The sequence below is a fragment of the Oryx dammah genome, unplaced genomic scaffold (assembly GCF_014754425.2).
Source record: "Oryx dammah isolate SB20612 unplaced genomic scaffold, SCBI_Odam_1.1 HiC_scaffold_5, whole genome shotgun sequence".
Classification (NCBI taxonomy): Eukaryota; Metazoa; Chordata; class Mammalia; order Artiodactyla; family Bovidae; genus Oryx; species Oryx dammah.
The window spans coordinates 14,355,467-14,372,978 of NW_024070189.1; the positions used below are offsets into that span (position 1 = coordinate 14,355,467).

Here is a 17,512-nt window from a genome sequence, read left to right on the forward strand (position 1 = left end):
GAATTAGCCAGAGCCTGAAAGTAAGGCAGAACAAAGCACAGTTCATTTGAGATCTCTAATAAAAACAAAAGTGGTGCAAAAGTTCTAAACGTGTTGGGCATTAGTTTCATAACCTTGTAAGCTGCAGACTAACAGGCTTTGTACGTGAGCCCCCAGGTCAGTACCTCATCGACCTCCTTAATGGAGCTGGGGTCGAGCTCTGGCTCCGGCTTCCGGGTGCCCAGGGAGGCTGACAGGGCCTCCAGGGCTTGCTCAGACATGGTATCCTGCAGAGAAGCAAAGAATTCTGTACGTGAAAAACGAGATGCTCTCCTCAACCTCGATAAGCCACCTACTTCTTTGTGACATTCACATTTTGTCAGTAAATCTCTTAAGAGTGAACTGTGGCTTGAGGAAGGACTCTAGGAAGGCAGTTTTATTTGAAACCCAGCAAAAAAAAAGCGAAAGAAATAAGAACTTACCGGTGAGAGGAAACATGGGATAGGACCCGTTTGCACAGTAACGGTGCTCCTGCGCGGGGGTACACTTCACCTCTTAGCAAGCGAGAGGCGCACGTAGAATAATAATTGTAAAATACTCGTATCAAAGTACTGTTTTTCTTTTTCTAAACATAGGTCCCTTAAAAATGACTCTGACAACCCTGTCCTTTAGCTCAGCGGAGCCCAGGAAGCAGGAGGCTCTAAAGTGGCTCACGGCTGTAGGAATTCCCACTCTCAGGGGTGTGGTGCTCTCTGCTCCTCCAGATAAAAAATAAACGGCCACCCCACGAGCCAGCGGCAGAGCAGCGCCCACAGAAAACTCCCCCCTGCAGTATCTGGGCGATCTGCAGACAGGGCAAGTCTTCTCATCCAGCCCAGAGCTGCAGGGCCGCCTCTCAGGATTCCTGAGAATCAGGTTATAGCTGACTGTGGTCAAGGTGAACAGAGTAACTGCAATAACGCTCCCTTTAAGGGTCACAGGACTCCAGGCCCTTTAGAAAATCAAGTCAAAGATCTGATGTCCCCAGAGAGTGGTATCTCTGGGGTCCTGCCCTTCTGTGTAGAGTAACAGTGAGACAGTCTTCTCCCACAACCAAGGCACGTGTGCCAAAATCACCCATAAGCATCTGTAGAAACAGAGAAGGCCTGCTTGACCAATATAAGCCTTACTGGTTTCACTATGCCACGCAGGCCCGAGGGGAACAAAGGAGGTCTACGGGTACAAAGCACCAAGTCAGCTGGATCAGCCTCATGAAAGCAAACTGCTATCCAGGGGACCGCGCTGAAGTTCAAAGAAGTAATTATTGATACCTCTTCCACTTTTCTTTTTTTCTCTTTGGGTGGAGCAGCACTTCTGATCACCCCAGCTGACTGAGCTTTTAAAGCCTCTTCTGTAGATTTCTGAAAAATGAAATACAAAAGAAGGTTTGACTGGCAGATGAAGAAAATGTATTCACCAGACGGTAAGAACCAGAAGTAAAAAGCCTTGGCATCTTGGGGCTTCCCTGGTGGCCAGCGGTTAAGAGGCTGCCTTGCAATGCAGGGGACATGGGTTCGCTCCCTGGCCAGGGAAGATCCCACATGCCGTGGAGTAAGCCCGTGCGCCACGACCACTGAGCCTGTGCTCTAGAGCTCTTGAGCCCCAGCAACTGCAGCCTGTGCGCCTAGAGCCCCAGCTCTGCAATAAAGAGAAGCCGCCTGCAGAAGCCTGCACATCGCAACTAGAGAATAGCCCTCGCTTGCCCCAACTAGAGAAAGCCCGAATACAACAATGAAGACCCAGCGAAGTCAAAAACAAAGTTTTAAAAAAAAGTTGTTGTCTTAAAGTGGGAGGTAGTGCCTAACAAGTTTCCCTGAGTGCATTAAAAACAATACCTCTTTCTCAGTTTTCTTTTTCTTTGCATCAGCTGTAGGGGAACTGCAGGTGAAGTCTGATGACAAGGCATCGATGGCATCATTGGGCCCCAGGGGTTTCTAAATAAACAGGCAGCATGATGGGCGGTGACAGAACAGATTATAAACTCAGCAAATGGTGAATGCACTCATGCAATTCTTTGACTACCAACGGAGATACTTAACGAAATAACTCAGATGAAAGCCTATGTTTGGGAGGAAATTAGATGCTCAATGAATATTATTTTTCTGCTTCTCTCAACATACTTGTTACTATGTTGAGAGGATAGTCTCATCCTATTTTTAATAATATTTATTCTGTCCTAAAACTTTCTTGCCCCATTCTTCTTTCCCTCAAAAAAAAAACTAATTAGGAGATAAACAAGCACTGAAATGACCCCCATCCCCACCCTCTTCCTCTGAATAGATGGAAACCTCATCTGATTTAGAGATCACTATAGTCATAATCCAAAAATACAGAATTGATAACTATTCCCCCAACCAAAGATAACAAAAATGTTAAATCTGATCTTGGAAGACATTTATGTAAACTCACCGAGGAGTCTGGAGGAGGCCCTGCGATCCCTTCTTCTTTCTGAAACAAATATTAGTTTGATGATGCTGAGAAGGCAAGATTAATCCTTACAGTCAGCAAAATGCATACCTCAGTGAATGCGATGGGCTGAACTTTATCCTCCCAAAACTCACATGCCAAAGTCCCATCCCCCAAAACCTCAGAATGGGACTCTATTTGAAGATGGGGCCTTTCAATTCAGTTCAGTCGCTCAGTCGTGTCCTACTCTGTGACCCCATGAACCGCAGCACGCCAGGGCTTCCTGTCCATCACCAGCTCCCAGAGTCCACCCAAACCCATGTCCATCGAGTCAGTGATGCCATCCAACCATCTCATCCTCTGTCGTCCCCTTCTCCTCCTACCCTCAATCTTTCCCAACATCAGAGTCTTTTCCAATGAGTCAGCTCTTCGCATCAGGTGACCAAAGTATTGGAGTTTCAGCTTCAGCATCAGTCCTTCCAATGAACACCCAGGACTGATCTCCTTTAGGATGGACTGGCTGGATCTCCTTGCAGTCCAAGGGACTCTCAAGACTCTTCTCCAACACCGCAGTTCAAAAGCATCGATTCTTCGGCACTCAGCTTTCTTTATAGTCCAACTCTCACATCCATACATGACCACAGGAAAAACCATAGCCTTATCTAGAGGGACCTTTGTTGGCAAAGTAATGTCTCTGCTTTTTAATATGCTATCTAGGTTGGTCACAACTTTCCTTCCAAGGAGTAAGTGTCTTTTAATTTCATGGCTGCAATCACCATCTGCAGTGATTTTGGAGCCCCCCCAAAAATAAAGTCAGCCACTGTTTCCCCTTTCCCCATCTATTTGCCATGAAGTGGTATTTAATTTAATACCGAGGTGATTAAGGTGAAATGACAACATTAAGATGGGTCTGATTTCCATATGACCAGTGTTCCTATAAAAGAGGGAAGGGACCCAGAGACCCGCAGAGAGAAAGACGGCATGCAGATGTGTACACGCGGAAAGAAGACGTAGTCATTCCACACGGAGGTGTCTCCATGCAGGGACCAAGCAGAGGGCCCCGAAGCAGAACCAACTCTGCCCACATCGTGACTCCAGTCTTTGGGCCCCCAGAACCGTGAGAGAGTAAGTTTCTGTTGTTTAAGCCACCCAATCTGTAACACTCTGACACGGCAGCCCCATCAAACTAATGCGGTGAGCTTCAGAGTAATGACAGTTTCACAAGCCCCTTATTTTATCTAAGTTAAAATAACTGGATATATGAATGTTATAAAAATTATAATTCCAAAGAGAAAACTGCTGCTGCTGCTGCTAAGTAGCTTCAGTCGTGTCTGACTCTGTGTGACCACATAGACGGCAGCCCACCAGGCTCCCCCATCCCTGGGATTCTCCAGGCAAGAACACTGGAGTGGGCTGCCATTTCCTTCTCCAATGCATGAAAGTGAAAAGTGAAAGTGAAGTCGCTCAGTCATGTCCGACTCTTCGAGACCTCATGGACTGCAGCCTACCAGGCTCCTCCGCCCATGGGATTTTCCAGGCAAGAGTACTGGAGTGGGGTGCCACTGCCTTCTCCTAAAGAGAAAACAATAAGGTGTAAATATGTAACTGTTTAACTTACATTCAAAAGTTCCCTATATTTTGGAGGAAGTGTGACTTCTCTTTTACCCAGTTCCTCTATGTAGGTAGAACTCATTGGATCCTAGGGGAAAAAAAAAAAGTACATATAGGGATTTTAGCTGAGAATGTTGTATACATAACTCTTAAATCAAAGTACTATTGAATTATTAACTTATGGAACCACTGAGATTAAATACAAATCATTAAGAAGCCAGCATTTTGTGCAACTCTGAAATTTTATGTTTCTACAGATACTTGCCCATATTTAATTGGTTTAACCCATAAATAATACTATAAAATAGTCAAACCAATATATTAAATTTGATTCCTATATAAAATACATTTTATTTTTAAATAATTTGTATTATCTAATATTTCTATACCTACAAAAGAGCAGTTGATAACAGTGAATTTCTATATAACTCAATAGACCTAGTTACTTCTTATGTAACGAAAAAAAGTCAGAGTGATGTCTCTGTTTTAGCACTCTGCAATCCAATTTTTCTTCCTTGTTTTCCAGAGATAGCCACCACCCCAAACTTTATCACATCCATCAGTATAAAGCTGAGTATATTTTAAAACAATTATTCCACGTGTAGGTATCCATAAACAATATACACCATTACTTTGCCTATTTTCAAGTGTTACATAAATGGTATCAGATCAAATTCTACTGTCATTCTGCAATGTACTATTTTTTATTCAAAATTATGCTTTTGTAATGAAACCATATTGATACATGAACAAACCATTTTAACCACCACAAAGCATTCCACTTGTCATCATCTTATTTCCTGTTGAGTGAAATTATTTCCAAATGTTTCACCTGTTCTTGCAAGGCCCCCTCCAGGAAATCTTTCTAGGCATGGAACTGCTGGTGGGAGGGACTGCTTATGTTCCTGTGATATCCATACCCTCTGTCACGCGTCAGACTTTTACACTTCTGCCCATCAGGTAAGTGTGAAGGGCTATCCCTCTGGGTTTTAGTGTCATTTTCCTAACTACTAGAGAGACTTTCATGTGTCTACTGGTCCAATTTTCTCCTAATTTTATACTGGATTGTTTTTTTTCTCACTCTCAAAAATTCTTCATAAACTCTAGAAACAATCCTTTGTTGTGTCTGTTGCAATATTTTATTCCAACCTATGGAATGTCTTTCTTAATACCAAAGAACATATAATTGCTTTTTGTGAATCAGGAATAGAAATGAACTGAGGGCAGAAAATATCTAGAAATCAGAATAAGTTCAAGTCACAGGATGGAAATATCTAGAAACCATGAGGATGTAAACCTCGAGGACAGAAAATAAGTCTTTGTGACTCAACAGAGCACATCCCAGCTGTAGTCTCAGAAGAAACAGGCAATCAGTGTTTGCTGATCAACACAACTTGCATAGCTCCCTGGGACAGTTTCCAACCACAACACTCATGTTCATTTGCTATCACTGACACCAGCAACATCCTGTTTCTCTTCAAGTGGCAGAGCACAGCACATCCTTGCGTGCATCAGGGCCATGACCTTCTAGCCCTCTTACTCACTAGGCATGAATCTTTAGAGACATCAAGATCACGTACCAAAACTTCCGGTCCAGTATATGTTGTAGTATCTTCTTTCGTCTCTTCAGGTTCTCCTAAAGTGTCTATTAAGTCATCCAGAGCAGTATCCATGTCTGACTGGAAAACGGAGCAGATATTTAAATGCTACTTGCTACACATCCTTCCCTTTGACATTTTAACTACCAAAAGAAATTCTATGTAGAAAAATACCAAACACCAAAAGTTCTTCAGCTATCAAAATGGTTAAAATCTGGCCTGTAATAGAACTTATTAAAGTCCCAGCATACAGATTCTAGGTTGGCAACATAGAAAGCCACATTCAAGTAAGAATCACAGTTTCAGAAAGTCTAAAGGCATTAACTAGGAGAGCAAGCACATGGTTCATTACCGCTGCCAGACCACTGTACCAACAGTCAAAAGAGAGAAGAAAACAAAATACAAAGACTGATGATCATGTTGCTATATGAAAGAGGGGAAATGCTTGGTATTTTTTATCAGTTGTTTCCACCTCTTCCAAATAAAATGTATCTCAAAAATGGATTGCCCTGTGCTCTTTTTTTCATTTGTGGTTTTCTGTTCACTTGCTTGTCTGAGGATGTTTACAAATAGAAATTTCCTGAAAGGGATGTTAAATTTATAAGAAGTGACAGTTTATTCTGTCGATATGGGCTTAAAATGGTAAAAAAACAGTGACTCCATCCTATTTTTGAGGTTAAGAATCAAACATTGTGGGACTTCCTCTGTAGTCCCGTGGTTAAGGCTCTGCGCTTCCACTGCAGGGCGTATTGCAAGGCAAGGGTTCCATTCCTGGTGAGGGAAGTTCCACGTGTCTCACAGTGTGGCCAAATAAATAAAACAACTTTTTTTTTTTTTTTAAATGATTCATTGTGAAGACTAAGTTGCTTTTAAAGGGAAAAATAACAAGTTGAAGAAAGACCCTTTACTATTTAATTCAGCTTAAAAATGATCGCTTACTCTTTTTTTTTTTTTTGCAACTACCATATATCTACTATAACTTCAGGAACTCACCAGACTGTGTAATAGAATCTGGGGTCTGTTAGCTTTGGGGTGATTCAACTGGAAATTTCAGAATAAAGAAGTGCCTGGCGTTCTTTAGATTTCTTTAAACCTCTGTTTAAAGAAAGTACATTTGCAGGAGGGAAACTGGAATGTAAACTCCTCGGTATGTAACTGGAGTTTTCAGAACAGAGGGTTACAATATAAAATGTTACAAACATACACGAAGAAAGTCACACTTCCAACCCAGTTACATTAGCTTCAAACAACAATTCATTAAAAAGGTCCTTTAAGTTACCCTCACCTCATATTGCTTGCCCTCGAGAAATCGGATCATGATAAACACAGAGACTGTGAATAAATACCTATGCAAAAATGCCCTGCTGTCTTCATACCTTTGCAGAAGGTTTACTTGGCTTGGATTCAACTGGTACGGCCGATGTTAACAATTTACTTTCTTTATTCTGGTGGGGTTGAGAAAGAGATAAAAACTCCTCATATACTTTCATCAAGTTTAATAATATTACATACTTGAAAGTGAGTACACTATAACATAAATAATATTGATCATACACTGGACATCTGCTCTGTGCCAGACACTATATGCGTTATATAATACTTTTCAGAACAGCAGAAGTAATAATAACAATGATGTTAATCTCATTTAGTGATACAACAAACAAGGCTCAGAGAGGCTGAGTCACTTCTCAGGTCACTCAGTAAAGGACAGCACTAGGATTTGAATCCAGGTCTACCATCTCTTCATTGCTCTTGGCTGCCTCTCCCAGGACCCACAGCTAGTCTTTGCAACGCTCATGAATTCTTTCTTATCACAAGGCAGCCACTGCTTCTAGGCGCTGTTCTCTCGGTCTCTGCACCCACACATCAAGACCTCCACACCCCGTTTTGTCACATCATCACACACTCTTTCCTTCATTTCCGTGAAATGAATGCCCTTCCCACCACTGCTTCAGCTGCTCTGTCAGTAATTGCCAACCACTTTCTAACCTGCGATTTCCATGCCTTTACCCAGACATAATCTTCCCTCCGTTCCTCTGCCAAGCACCCGTCTCCTGACTCTCATCTCACAGCACCATCCTGGTTCCATGCTGGCACCTGTGGCCTCTGTTCTCTGCCCCCTCTGGCAAATCTTCTGCTTTGCCCCTCACCCCACACACTCTGCGTGTGTCTGCTGTGCTGCTGGGCCCAGGCACTCATTCTCTAGGGTCAGGGGCCAGATGCTGTTGAGGCCAGGCAGGAACTAAATGGCGAGGTCGTTGGGTTGAAGACTGTGGGAAACTGTCTTATTTGAAAGCCTCTGCAATCTGCGCAGTAGAGCTTGAAGGTGGAGTGTACAGGCTCAGACGCTCTGGGTTTGCACATCAGCCCCCACACACACTGGCTGCAAGAGGCTGCCGGCAGGTCATGTCTCCTTCTGAACCTCTGTATCCCCGTGTGTGAGAACCAGGCCAGTCACTGCACCTACTTCAGGGGGTTGTGAGGTTCAATTAATTAATCGATCACAGTGTGAAAGCCAGTGGTTGGGTACATGCTAGGCTCTTCCGAAGTACTACATAAGCAGGTGCTGTGATTGTTGTATTAAAGATACTGTGTAGGCACCAGGGTGAACCGAAGTCCCGGCAACTGAATTTCAGTTCCTCGATTCATCCACAGCCTCGCTCAGGTGTTCACTCAGTGTCACTCTCTCCCCACCCAGCCCGCTTCTCCTTCTCCATCGTCACCTGTGCTCCAAAGTGATGTTCGAATTGCCTCTCTCTTGGGACACCTCAGAAACTTCAGTTCAGCCTGTCCAAAGGCAGGCATCCGTTTTCCGCCTCCACCAATTCCCCTCCTTCTGACCTCTGTCCACCCATGAGTGGTAACCAGGGCCGGGCTCACTGCTTAAGAAGATGCTCGCCTCACGGGTGCTGACTCTGCACTGGCACAAACCTAGCAGTACCTGGCTGGGTACCCAGCTCTCTTGTCTCACCTTAGGGTTGCCAACCTAGACCATTCAGATGCTGGGGCCCCAGGTCATCTGAGAGTTGACTGCTGCCCATCATTTGCTAAAACCTGAAGCTTGCACCTCCGCAACACCTCCTGCCTTGCTCCCTACTCACTGATTCTATCCTAGCTCTAATTCAGGCTGACTTCGGACTCCCCGGAACAGCCCGACCAGTCTCCCTCTTTCCAATCTCTATGCTGTCTCATCATAGCCACTGCGGTCACTTAATCCTCCTGCAGCCTGGTTTTAATCCCATCGTATCGCTCCATCTGTTCTCTGATCCCTAGTGTTTACCTGCTGCCAGCTGTACCTCTGCCATGGGGATTAATGCATCTCAGCGCGCTCCTCAGCAGCGCCTCGACCTGTCTTTCTGGTCTTACTCTCCTACTCATGTCTTCTGTGCTTCACCCACACTGGAATGCCCTTTGTACTCAGATCACACTTCTGTTTTTCTCTCTTGTTATGTTTGCAAGCCTGCAATCCCAGCTTTCCTTTCATGACTTACTCAGACCGTATCCACTCAAAGTCTTCCCGGGTTCTCCAAATCAGACAGAATCCCTGTCTCCACAAACAGCTCCCTGTGGGGGCCTGTTTCAACCTGTTTGAATGCAGCCCCCAGCACACTAGAGGGGCCAGGGATACCCAGGTGGCTCAGCGGTAAAGAACCCGCCTGCCAACGCAGGAGCTACGAGAGACTCGGGCTCAATTCCTGGGTCAGGAAGAAGCCCTGGAGGAGGAAATGGCAACCCGCTCCAGTGTTCTTGCCTGGAGAATCCCCGAGGACAGAGGAACCTGGTGGGCTACAGTCCATGGGGTCACAAACAGCTGGACATGACTGAGCAGAGCACATCCGAAAAAAGAGAGGCCAGCCTGCAGCCCAGTGTCCTGCAGAGCCAGACCACAGTCCACAGAGCTTCACACACGGTGTGGACTGAAAAAGAAAACGCAGGTCTCGTCAACCTCATTTTCTGGGAGACAAATTAGAGGCAAAGAAAAGTGAAATAATTTGCCCCAAGCCCCAGCACAAGCCAAGGCACAGCAGAATCCCATACAAACTTTGCCTAACTTTACTGTTTGATTTTATAGATAACCCTGGCTACATAATGACTGGCATACATTTTCAAATTTTGAGTGCATTTTAAATCTATTCCAAGAGATCCAATCCTCTGCCTTGAATCTATCCACTTTTCCATCTGTAGCATCTAGGTATCTCTCATCAACACAAGAGTGAGGTGTACCCTGGGGTCGGGAGGGACAGTCTCAAGGTACACACAGGGGGTCTGCTGGGAAAAACAAAACAGTTTAAAATTCGAGTATTTCCATTTAAAGTTCATGTAGATTTTGCCATCATGCCACCTGGTATCTGCGTTAGTTTGGAGAAAAATAAGCGTGCCTTTTCCTTTTCAAAATCTAAGAAAAACGGATGTTTCAGCGAGATGGGCCCTACTTTTATCCTATGACTTTCCTTACCATCTAGTCTGCAGGGGGATAACAGTTCCCATTTTGAGAAGCAGGAAAATAAACATGCTACTTTTTTTTTTTTGCTTTCATTTCCATCTTATTGTTGCTGCAATTAGTTACCTGTGGCTTTAAGAGAAACAAGTACTAGCAATTCTGGGACAAGATGACTTCCAAACTGATTACTAACCAACTGCTAACTCTGTATTGCTCTAAGTAGAAACAGTAGAGCATTTCTTGTCTTACACTCTTGGGCTAGTTCCCTTCAAAGGATCCAGGGAAGCTGCCCATAATTTGCTAGCAGGGCACATATACTCCTGAGAGAGCTTGTGAGACTCCCCTCGAAAACCTCCCCTATCAACTCATGTAGGTGCCGTGACCACACATGATTTACTTGCTTCAAGAGGGTAGTGTTCATATGAAATGTTGAGAGTAATGCTAATTCAAATGCTCACGGCAGTTTTATGTGCTTCATTCCAAACCTATAAATCCTGCTGGCAGGGTCTGAGTCCAGCTGCATTTTAATTTTCTTGGTATTGACACGAGGCCTTACACATGGCAGGTGCTCGGTAACTGTATTCAATACAGGAATTTAAAATTCATTTTTGGTGTCTTGCTCTCTTCTTTATTCTTTAGACGCAGGCTCCTCTTCATCAAATGTCACATAGGACGTGTTCAGTTTTACCGAATGACGGGTTATTTGGGTATGACAGCGCTGGAACACTGAATGGTTAAACAGAGGCCAACCCGGGGAGAAAGGGTCTTCGCTGTGCATATGTTTCTCATAAACAGATCTGACAAGCGTCAGGGCCCATGCACACGCCATATCCTTCACGTGTGCTCACCTTGTCAGCTGGTTCAGCAGACGCTGCAGCAGCAACAGCAGGAACAGCGCTCTTTCCACCACCGGAAACCTCGTCCTGTGACCTGGTCTAAAAGATCGGCAGAACTAAGTTAACCTTGAATGACCATTTTCAAGATCATACATTTCAAATGTTACCAGGGAGGCCGTTTCCCCTCGTGGACATCTTGTAGAGAAATGGTCACTAGCTTCTGCTGGACATGATGCAATGTGGGGGACACAGAGCTGGACTCCAGAGCTTACAGAGGCCACGCGGGTAAAACACACAGGTGAAGTGGGCCGGGGAGGCTCACACCAGGCTGTAGGGATGCCAGTCAAGTGTTGCCATGGGGGCCCACTGCTGCCAGCGATTCCAGTTCTTCAAGAGAAGCTAGACACTGGCATTTTATGTGAACTATTCTGACTGTAACTGTTAGCAGCTAGTTAAAATTCATTTTGATTATGGTAAGCCAAATAAAATACACAAGTGGCTGCAGCTGGTGGACCACACAGCAATCCTGATACAAAGTATATTGTTGTATACGAGATATATGGTCTTCCAAGAGCTCATAATGAAAAAGTTCTTCTCACAGATGCTTATTCTTCTTATATATGACTACTGTTCTGGAAATACAGAATATTTTTCTAATTTTTTTTGGCTCTGGAAGTTGATGTCTCCAGTAAGAGCCACAAAATTCTAAGACCTCCAGGTAAGGAGCAGATCACGCAGGGCATCTGAATTCCCACAGCCCATAAGGAGAGGGCTTCCCTCATAGCTCAGTTGGTAAATCATCTGTCTGCAATGCGGGAGACCTGGGTTCAATCCCTGGGTTGGGAAGATCCCCTAGAGAAGGAAATGGTGACCCACTCCAGTATTCTGGCCTGGAGAATCCCGACAGAGGAGCCTGGTGGGCTACAGTCCATTGGGTTGCAAGCGTCAGACACAACTTGGCAACTAAACCACCATGAGGAGAGGGGTGCAGGAGGCAGCCTCAACTCCCAGCTTCCTCTCTGTAAGACACCAGAGCCTGCTCCCTCAAGGTCACAACTGGGCACTGCTGGGCAGTGACAGGGTGTGATGGAACATCCCCCAGACCCATCTGATGCCCTCCTCAGGCCTTCCATAGTCCCAGGTCCCCTCAAGGCTATTTGCAACACCAGGAAAGTGATAGCACCAAATCTTGACTATGGCAGATACATTTGGCATAGCTCCGAAGAGTCACCTGCACACATCAGTGTAGGCAGAGAATCTGTATCTTATTCCCTAGCTGACATTAGTGTTTTCCCATCTATCCGCCTGGTAAAGCATCTGCCTACAATGCAGGAGACCTGGGTTCAATCCCCGGGTCAGGAAGATCCCCTGGAGAGGGAAATGGCAACCCACTCCTGCACTCTTGCCTGGAAAATTCCATGGACAGAGGAACCTGGTTAGGTTCCTGGGGGAACCATGGGGTCTCAAAGAGTTGGACACAATTGAGAGACTTCACTTTCTTTCTTTCTTTCATCTATCTGTCTGCTTTATTTACCTTTGGTTTTGTTGATTTCTCTGATGGTGGCTGCTCGCTTGATTTGGAAACGGCTTTTTCCTTAGGAGCATGCTTGCTTCCTGTATCTGAGGGGTGCTTGGGTAGGCTTTTTGGCTGAAAACACACACACACCCCACAGGGTTAACAATATGTCACATATTGCTACTTTTCTCTGAGGAGTAGAAAGCAATTCATAACAGTTGTGTTTTATGTAGTCAATTGTGAGAATTTAAATTAGTATGATATACGTGTGACAAATTTCACTTTGGGTACAAAATTTGAAACAATGCCGTCCCTTCTCTCCCAAATTCAGCAAGAATCACACAAGCAAATTGCAATGCCTGCTGATGCCACACAGAGGTGCCATTTTAACAGAAAAACAAGTAACTGCCATTCTAGGTAGGACTTAAGTGTTGAAAGATGAGAGTTCAGAATTTTATCCTTCATAAAAATAAGGAAAAAAAAAAGGCTTTATCTTATGATATCAAGTCCTAATAATGATCACTTACCTCTGTGTGTTCCTTTGGCTTTACTTCTTGGGTTTTTTTCTCATGAACCACAGATGGCTGTCAATTTCAAAAGATAAAATTGCAATTATATTCTAGGCCATTGTTTTTGTATTTTGCAAATAAGCTCAGAAACAAAGATCCCAATTAGACCATTCTGCCTCTCTTGGGAAAGGCCCAGTGAGAGAAGTGGCTGTTGATGTCTGGTTGATAATAATCCTACCAACAGTCTGAAAACGATAATTATTTAAAAAATAATGGAAAATGTAGTATTTCATCTGGAATGACTTTTCACATAGGTATGTATCTAAATTATAGGCTGTTTATCACAATTCATGTAGATCATTTGGTAACTGCAAGTCTATCCACAGAAACATCAAAAAGATCACTCTGAACACTGAGTTTGTTTATAGGGGGATCCTACTCTAGAAATTAAAATTAAGTAAAAAAAAACCCTCCTTTCATAGGACATGAACACTATATTTTTTTCAGTTAAATGATTTACATGACCTTTTCTGTGTTACAAGTAGAGAAGACAGGTATCACCAGAAACCCAATTCTCTCGAGGCTAGGTAACCAAAAACATTTAAATTTGGAATAGAAGACAACTTCCACCAGCTGCCGAATTATACGTCTATAGGGGCCACCAAGAAGTCTTACACAGAATCACATAAGTTTCATCTTTTACCCAGATGACCCTGGCCCCCCACCCCTGCCTGCACTTAAAGTACTCCAGCCCAAACCGCGTTTGTGCTTTCTGATAGGAAACCTTGCGATCGTATCTGAGTAACTACTCAAGTGTGCTTGAGAGAAGTAACGCACAGCACCTTACAGAAGAGAGACGCTTGCCCCACCTACAGACATTCCGGGGTCTCCACACAGACGGGAATCGGCTTTCAGTCTAGACAGCCGTGCATCAGGAAAGAAAGGGAAGCTGTTCCCAAGGGCAAGTGAGAGCTGTATCCTAAACAACTGATAACTAGTCCACCAGCGGAGGTGAGACCACCACGGTAAACTCAGGGCCTCTGAGGAGAGGCTGTCACCTTCAAGTTATCTAGGTACTGGGTTCAATAGGCACCTTTATTCTCCATGTCTCATCATTAATCAGATACTCATTACCCTTTGTCTCTTGTCCTTTGCGCCTGTTTTTTAATTACTTCAGCTATAACGAAGACCTAGATCTGAACAAAATGCTTTCTGAAGTAAACTGTTTTCATTTATAAAATATTATTCATCTTAACAATATATATATAGTTAACATTATAATTATTTTATATCCACTCTATATAATCATGTTCAAAAAGGTAATCCAAAATTAGTTAGCTGACAATTTTTTTTTTTTACCATTCAGCAACGAATGTAGAAAATTGGCTATTCATTATTATTTCAAAGAATTCCAATAATTCATTAGTTGACTTAAATCATTTACCTTAGATGATTGTGGCTTCTTCTCAGGTTCTGTTTTTACAGCCTACATGCAAAAGAAAGAAAAAGAAGGGAAGGAAAAATAAACAGAGTTTATAAAGTTTATCATATATTTTCTTAAACTAAGGGAGCTAAAAGATAAGTTTTATGTATTTATAAATGTAAGTGTTGTGAGGTAAGATTATTATGCTTTTCTTGGAATTGTAACTGTTATTTATGTGGCCATGCAACATGGCTTGTGGGATCCCGGTTCCCCAACCAGGAGTCAAATCTGTGTCCCCTCCAGGGGAAGCAGAAAGTCCTAACCACTGGACTGCCAGGGAATTCCCAGAATTGTAACTCTAAAGCACATCAATTAACAGTCTGAGATGGCAATTTGCTTCTTACTTCTGTGTGTATTATAGATATGTAGAGATTTATTACCATGAACACCGTAGCTAACACATAAACAAAAATAAAAACCCTCACCCCTCAAAGCCACTAACATGACTGACCTCTTTATGAGTGGAATATTCAGCACAGGTTCCAGCTGATGAGGTACAAGAATGGTATGCTGACAGTGTTGAGAACATAGGAAGCAGTGAAGTTTATTTTTAGTGCCAGAATGTGAGTGATGGGTAAACTAAGCCTACTAGAAGTCTGTGATGGGCCAAAGCATTACAGAAGATGCTGAACTGAAATTATTAGCTCGTGCTAAGCAGCTGCAGTGACCATTAGTAAACATACGTGTCCCCTGGTACAATGAACCACATCACCTGTTTTTTGTGTCTTTTCTTGTTAGGAGAATGCGGTCCTTCCAACTGTTTGCTGACTGGAATAGCCTAATATAAGAGCACAGCCCCAAGTGTGACTTTATTTTATCTGACAGTCAGATAAGCAACACGAATTAACAGAGCTAAAGGTTTTATCAAAAGTTTTCTGAAATGCTGTCTGCACCATATTACAACGGTTTGATCAAACAGCGCATACATTGTTTGTTGCACAATAAAAATATAGTGATCAAATCTAAAGTTTGAGGAACGCTTCTGAAGAGCTGGCTATGATTCAGGTTCTTTAGTGGAGTATTTGACAATTTCACCCAACCAAAAGTTACCTGTGTCAAAAAAGACAATTCCTTAAGTATACACATCCCTTCTCCATATGGGGAGGAAATGAAAATAAGAATAAAACTTGATGAAACAGTTTATGAACTTCTCAAGAGATTAAAAATGAAGCCTGATGCTTCCTGCTATTTCCTTCCTTTTTATGTGCTTGGTGGTATCAGCACAGACTTCTATATTTTACTATATTATCTGAAGACACTGATTAAAACTCCTGTTAATTTATCAGGTCTTATGCTTCAGTAATGAAGGTACGGGTGCTCTTCACATAACAAACCCTTTTATGCCAGCACACATTGCTTTGGGAAGGAAACGAAGTTCATGAACAAAGAAATGCTTTTAAAATTTAAAATTTTGGTTCCTTTCAAACTGGATCCTTGTTAATGAGTTTCTATACTAGCAACACTGCTTTTTTTAGTTTATGCAAATATAATCTATTAAATGATTAACAAGGAAAATAAGCCAGCTGGTATTGTAGTGGTTTGAGTCTATCAACAGCTTCTAATTTGTAATCTGGCATTATGGCAATATTTTGCATGGAAGAACTCTACAATACAATTAAGAATGTATAATCACAGAATCAAGCAGCTTCTAATGAAATATACATTTGAATCAGTAATCACTAACACATCTCTTAAGTTTATTTTTGGTGGCGGGGAGGCTGATAAACGTAATAACGATGACAATAATAACTAACGTTTATTGACAGCCCCTCAGTACAAGGGACTGTTCTAAACTCTCTGAGTCCTCACAATATTCCTATAAGAAAGGTATGGTGAGTATCATTATCATCACCACCATCATCCCCATTTCATGACACAAAGAATCACTTTGCTGTACACCTGAAACTAACACAACACTGTCAATCAACTATGTGCAAACATAAAATAAAAATTAAGTTTAATTAAGTTTAAAATCAAGTTAGGAGCAGTTTTCCAATATCATAGCCAGCATGGAACCAGGAATAAAAGCCAAGCCATCGGGCTCCAGTGTCCACTCTACAGAATCTCTAAGGGATCTCCCCTGATTAACAATGATCTGATCTTTCACCCTACACACAGCAGTGTGCCTGACAAGTGTGAGGGACAAGAGAGAGAACTGAGACCCAGACATACTGCGTACAGCTAGACTGACTTTCATTTTACAGGTGCCGGACATGACAAAGATCTCATACAGGCTTTACCTTGCATTAACACCTTTTCTCTAAAAGCTCAAAATATTTAGAGAAATATGCTCATACAATTTGCAAAAATCCCCAAGAGGAGGCTAGTATAAATGTTATAAGCCAAATATCAGAAGTATATGAAGGGAGGTGGGGACAAGACATGGTGTGGGAGCACATGAGCTCTCGTGGACACACTAAAATCACAAATAACCGCTGAACAGCCAGCAACAAAAATCAAACAACAGCAGCCACAAAAAGCTAAACATATATTGCAATCAAATCGGCAAAAATTAAAGACAAGGAGAAAATATTGAAAGCATCAAGGGAAAAACAGCAAGGTGGGCATGGAGGGAAAATAATAAAGGCCATATATGACAAACCTACAGCTAACAACACACTCAACAGTGAAGAGCTGAAAGCAATTCCTCTAATATGAGGAACACTACAAAGACGTCCACTCTTTCCACTTTTATTAAACATAGTTTTGAAAGTCCAAGACATGGCAATCGGAGAAGAAAAAGAAATAAAAAGAATACAGATTGGAAAAGAAGACCCAAAAATGCCTTTGTTTGCAGATGACACGATACTATATGTAGAAAATCCAAAAGATGATTCCAGAAAACTATTAGAGCTCAGCAACGAATCTGGCAAAGTTGCAGGATACAAAATCAGCACAGAGAAAACTGTTGCATTTCAAGACATCAACAATAGAAGATCAGGAGAAATTGAGCCAACAATCCCATTTACCATCACATCAAAAAAAATAAAGTACCTAGGAATAAACCTACCTCATGAGGCAAAAGACCTGCACTCCGAAAGCTGTAAGACACTGATGAAAGAAACTGAAGATGACATAAACAAATGGGAAGATA

General features: G+C 42.7%; 1 protein-coding gene across 21 annotated transcripts in view; it reads right to left on the reverse strand.

Moving 5' to 3' along the window:
• Nucleotides 1-17,512, reverse strand: part of CAST (calpastatin) — a 136,730-nt gene that overhangs the window by 33,713 nt on the left and 85,505 nt on the right. For 7 of the 21 annotated variants that reach the window (XM_040239374.1, XM_040239376.1, XM_040239375.1 and 4 more), the window contains 12 exons: nucleotides 15,131-15,196; nucleotides 14,380-14,421; nucleotides 12,954-13,010; nucleotides 12,445-12,558; nucleotides 10,923-11,009; nucleotides 7,010-7,078; nucleotides 5,616-5,714; nucleotides 4,043-4,123; nucleotides 2,428-2,466; nucleotides 1,854-1,952; nucleotides 1,290-1,379; nucleotides 165-266 (listed from right to left, as the gene is read on the reverse strand). In XM_040239374.1, coding sequence (XP_040095308.1) covers nucleotides 165-266; nucleotides 1,290-1,379; nucleotides 1,854-1,952; nucleotides 2,428-2,466; nucleotides 4,043-4,123; nucleotides 5,616-5,714; nucleotides 7,010-7,078; nucleotides 10,923-11,009; nucleotides 12,445-12,558; nucleotides 12,954-13,010; nucleotides 14,380-14,421; nucleotides 15,131-15,196 — 945 coding nt within the window. The remainder of the gene's footprint in view (nucleotides 1-164; nucleotides 267-1,289; nucleotides 1,380-1,853; nucleotides 1,953-2,427; nucleotides 2,467-4,042; nucleotides 4,124-5,615; nucleotides 5,715-7,009; nucleotides 7,079-10,922; nucleotides 11,010-12,444; nucleotides 12,559-12,953; nucleotides 13,011-14,379; nucleotides 14,422-15,130; nucleotides 15,197-17,512) is intronic. The other 14 variants (XM_040239382.1, XM_040239380.1, XM_040239379.1 and 11 more) reach the window with 3 other exon arrangements.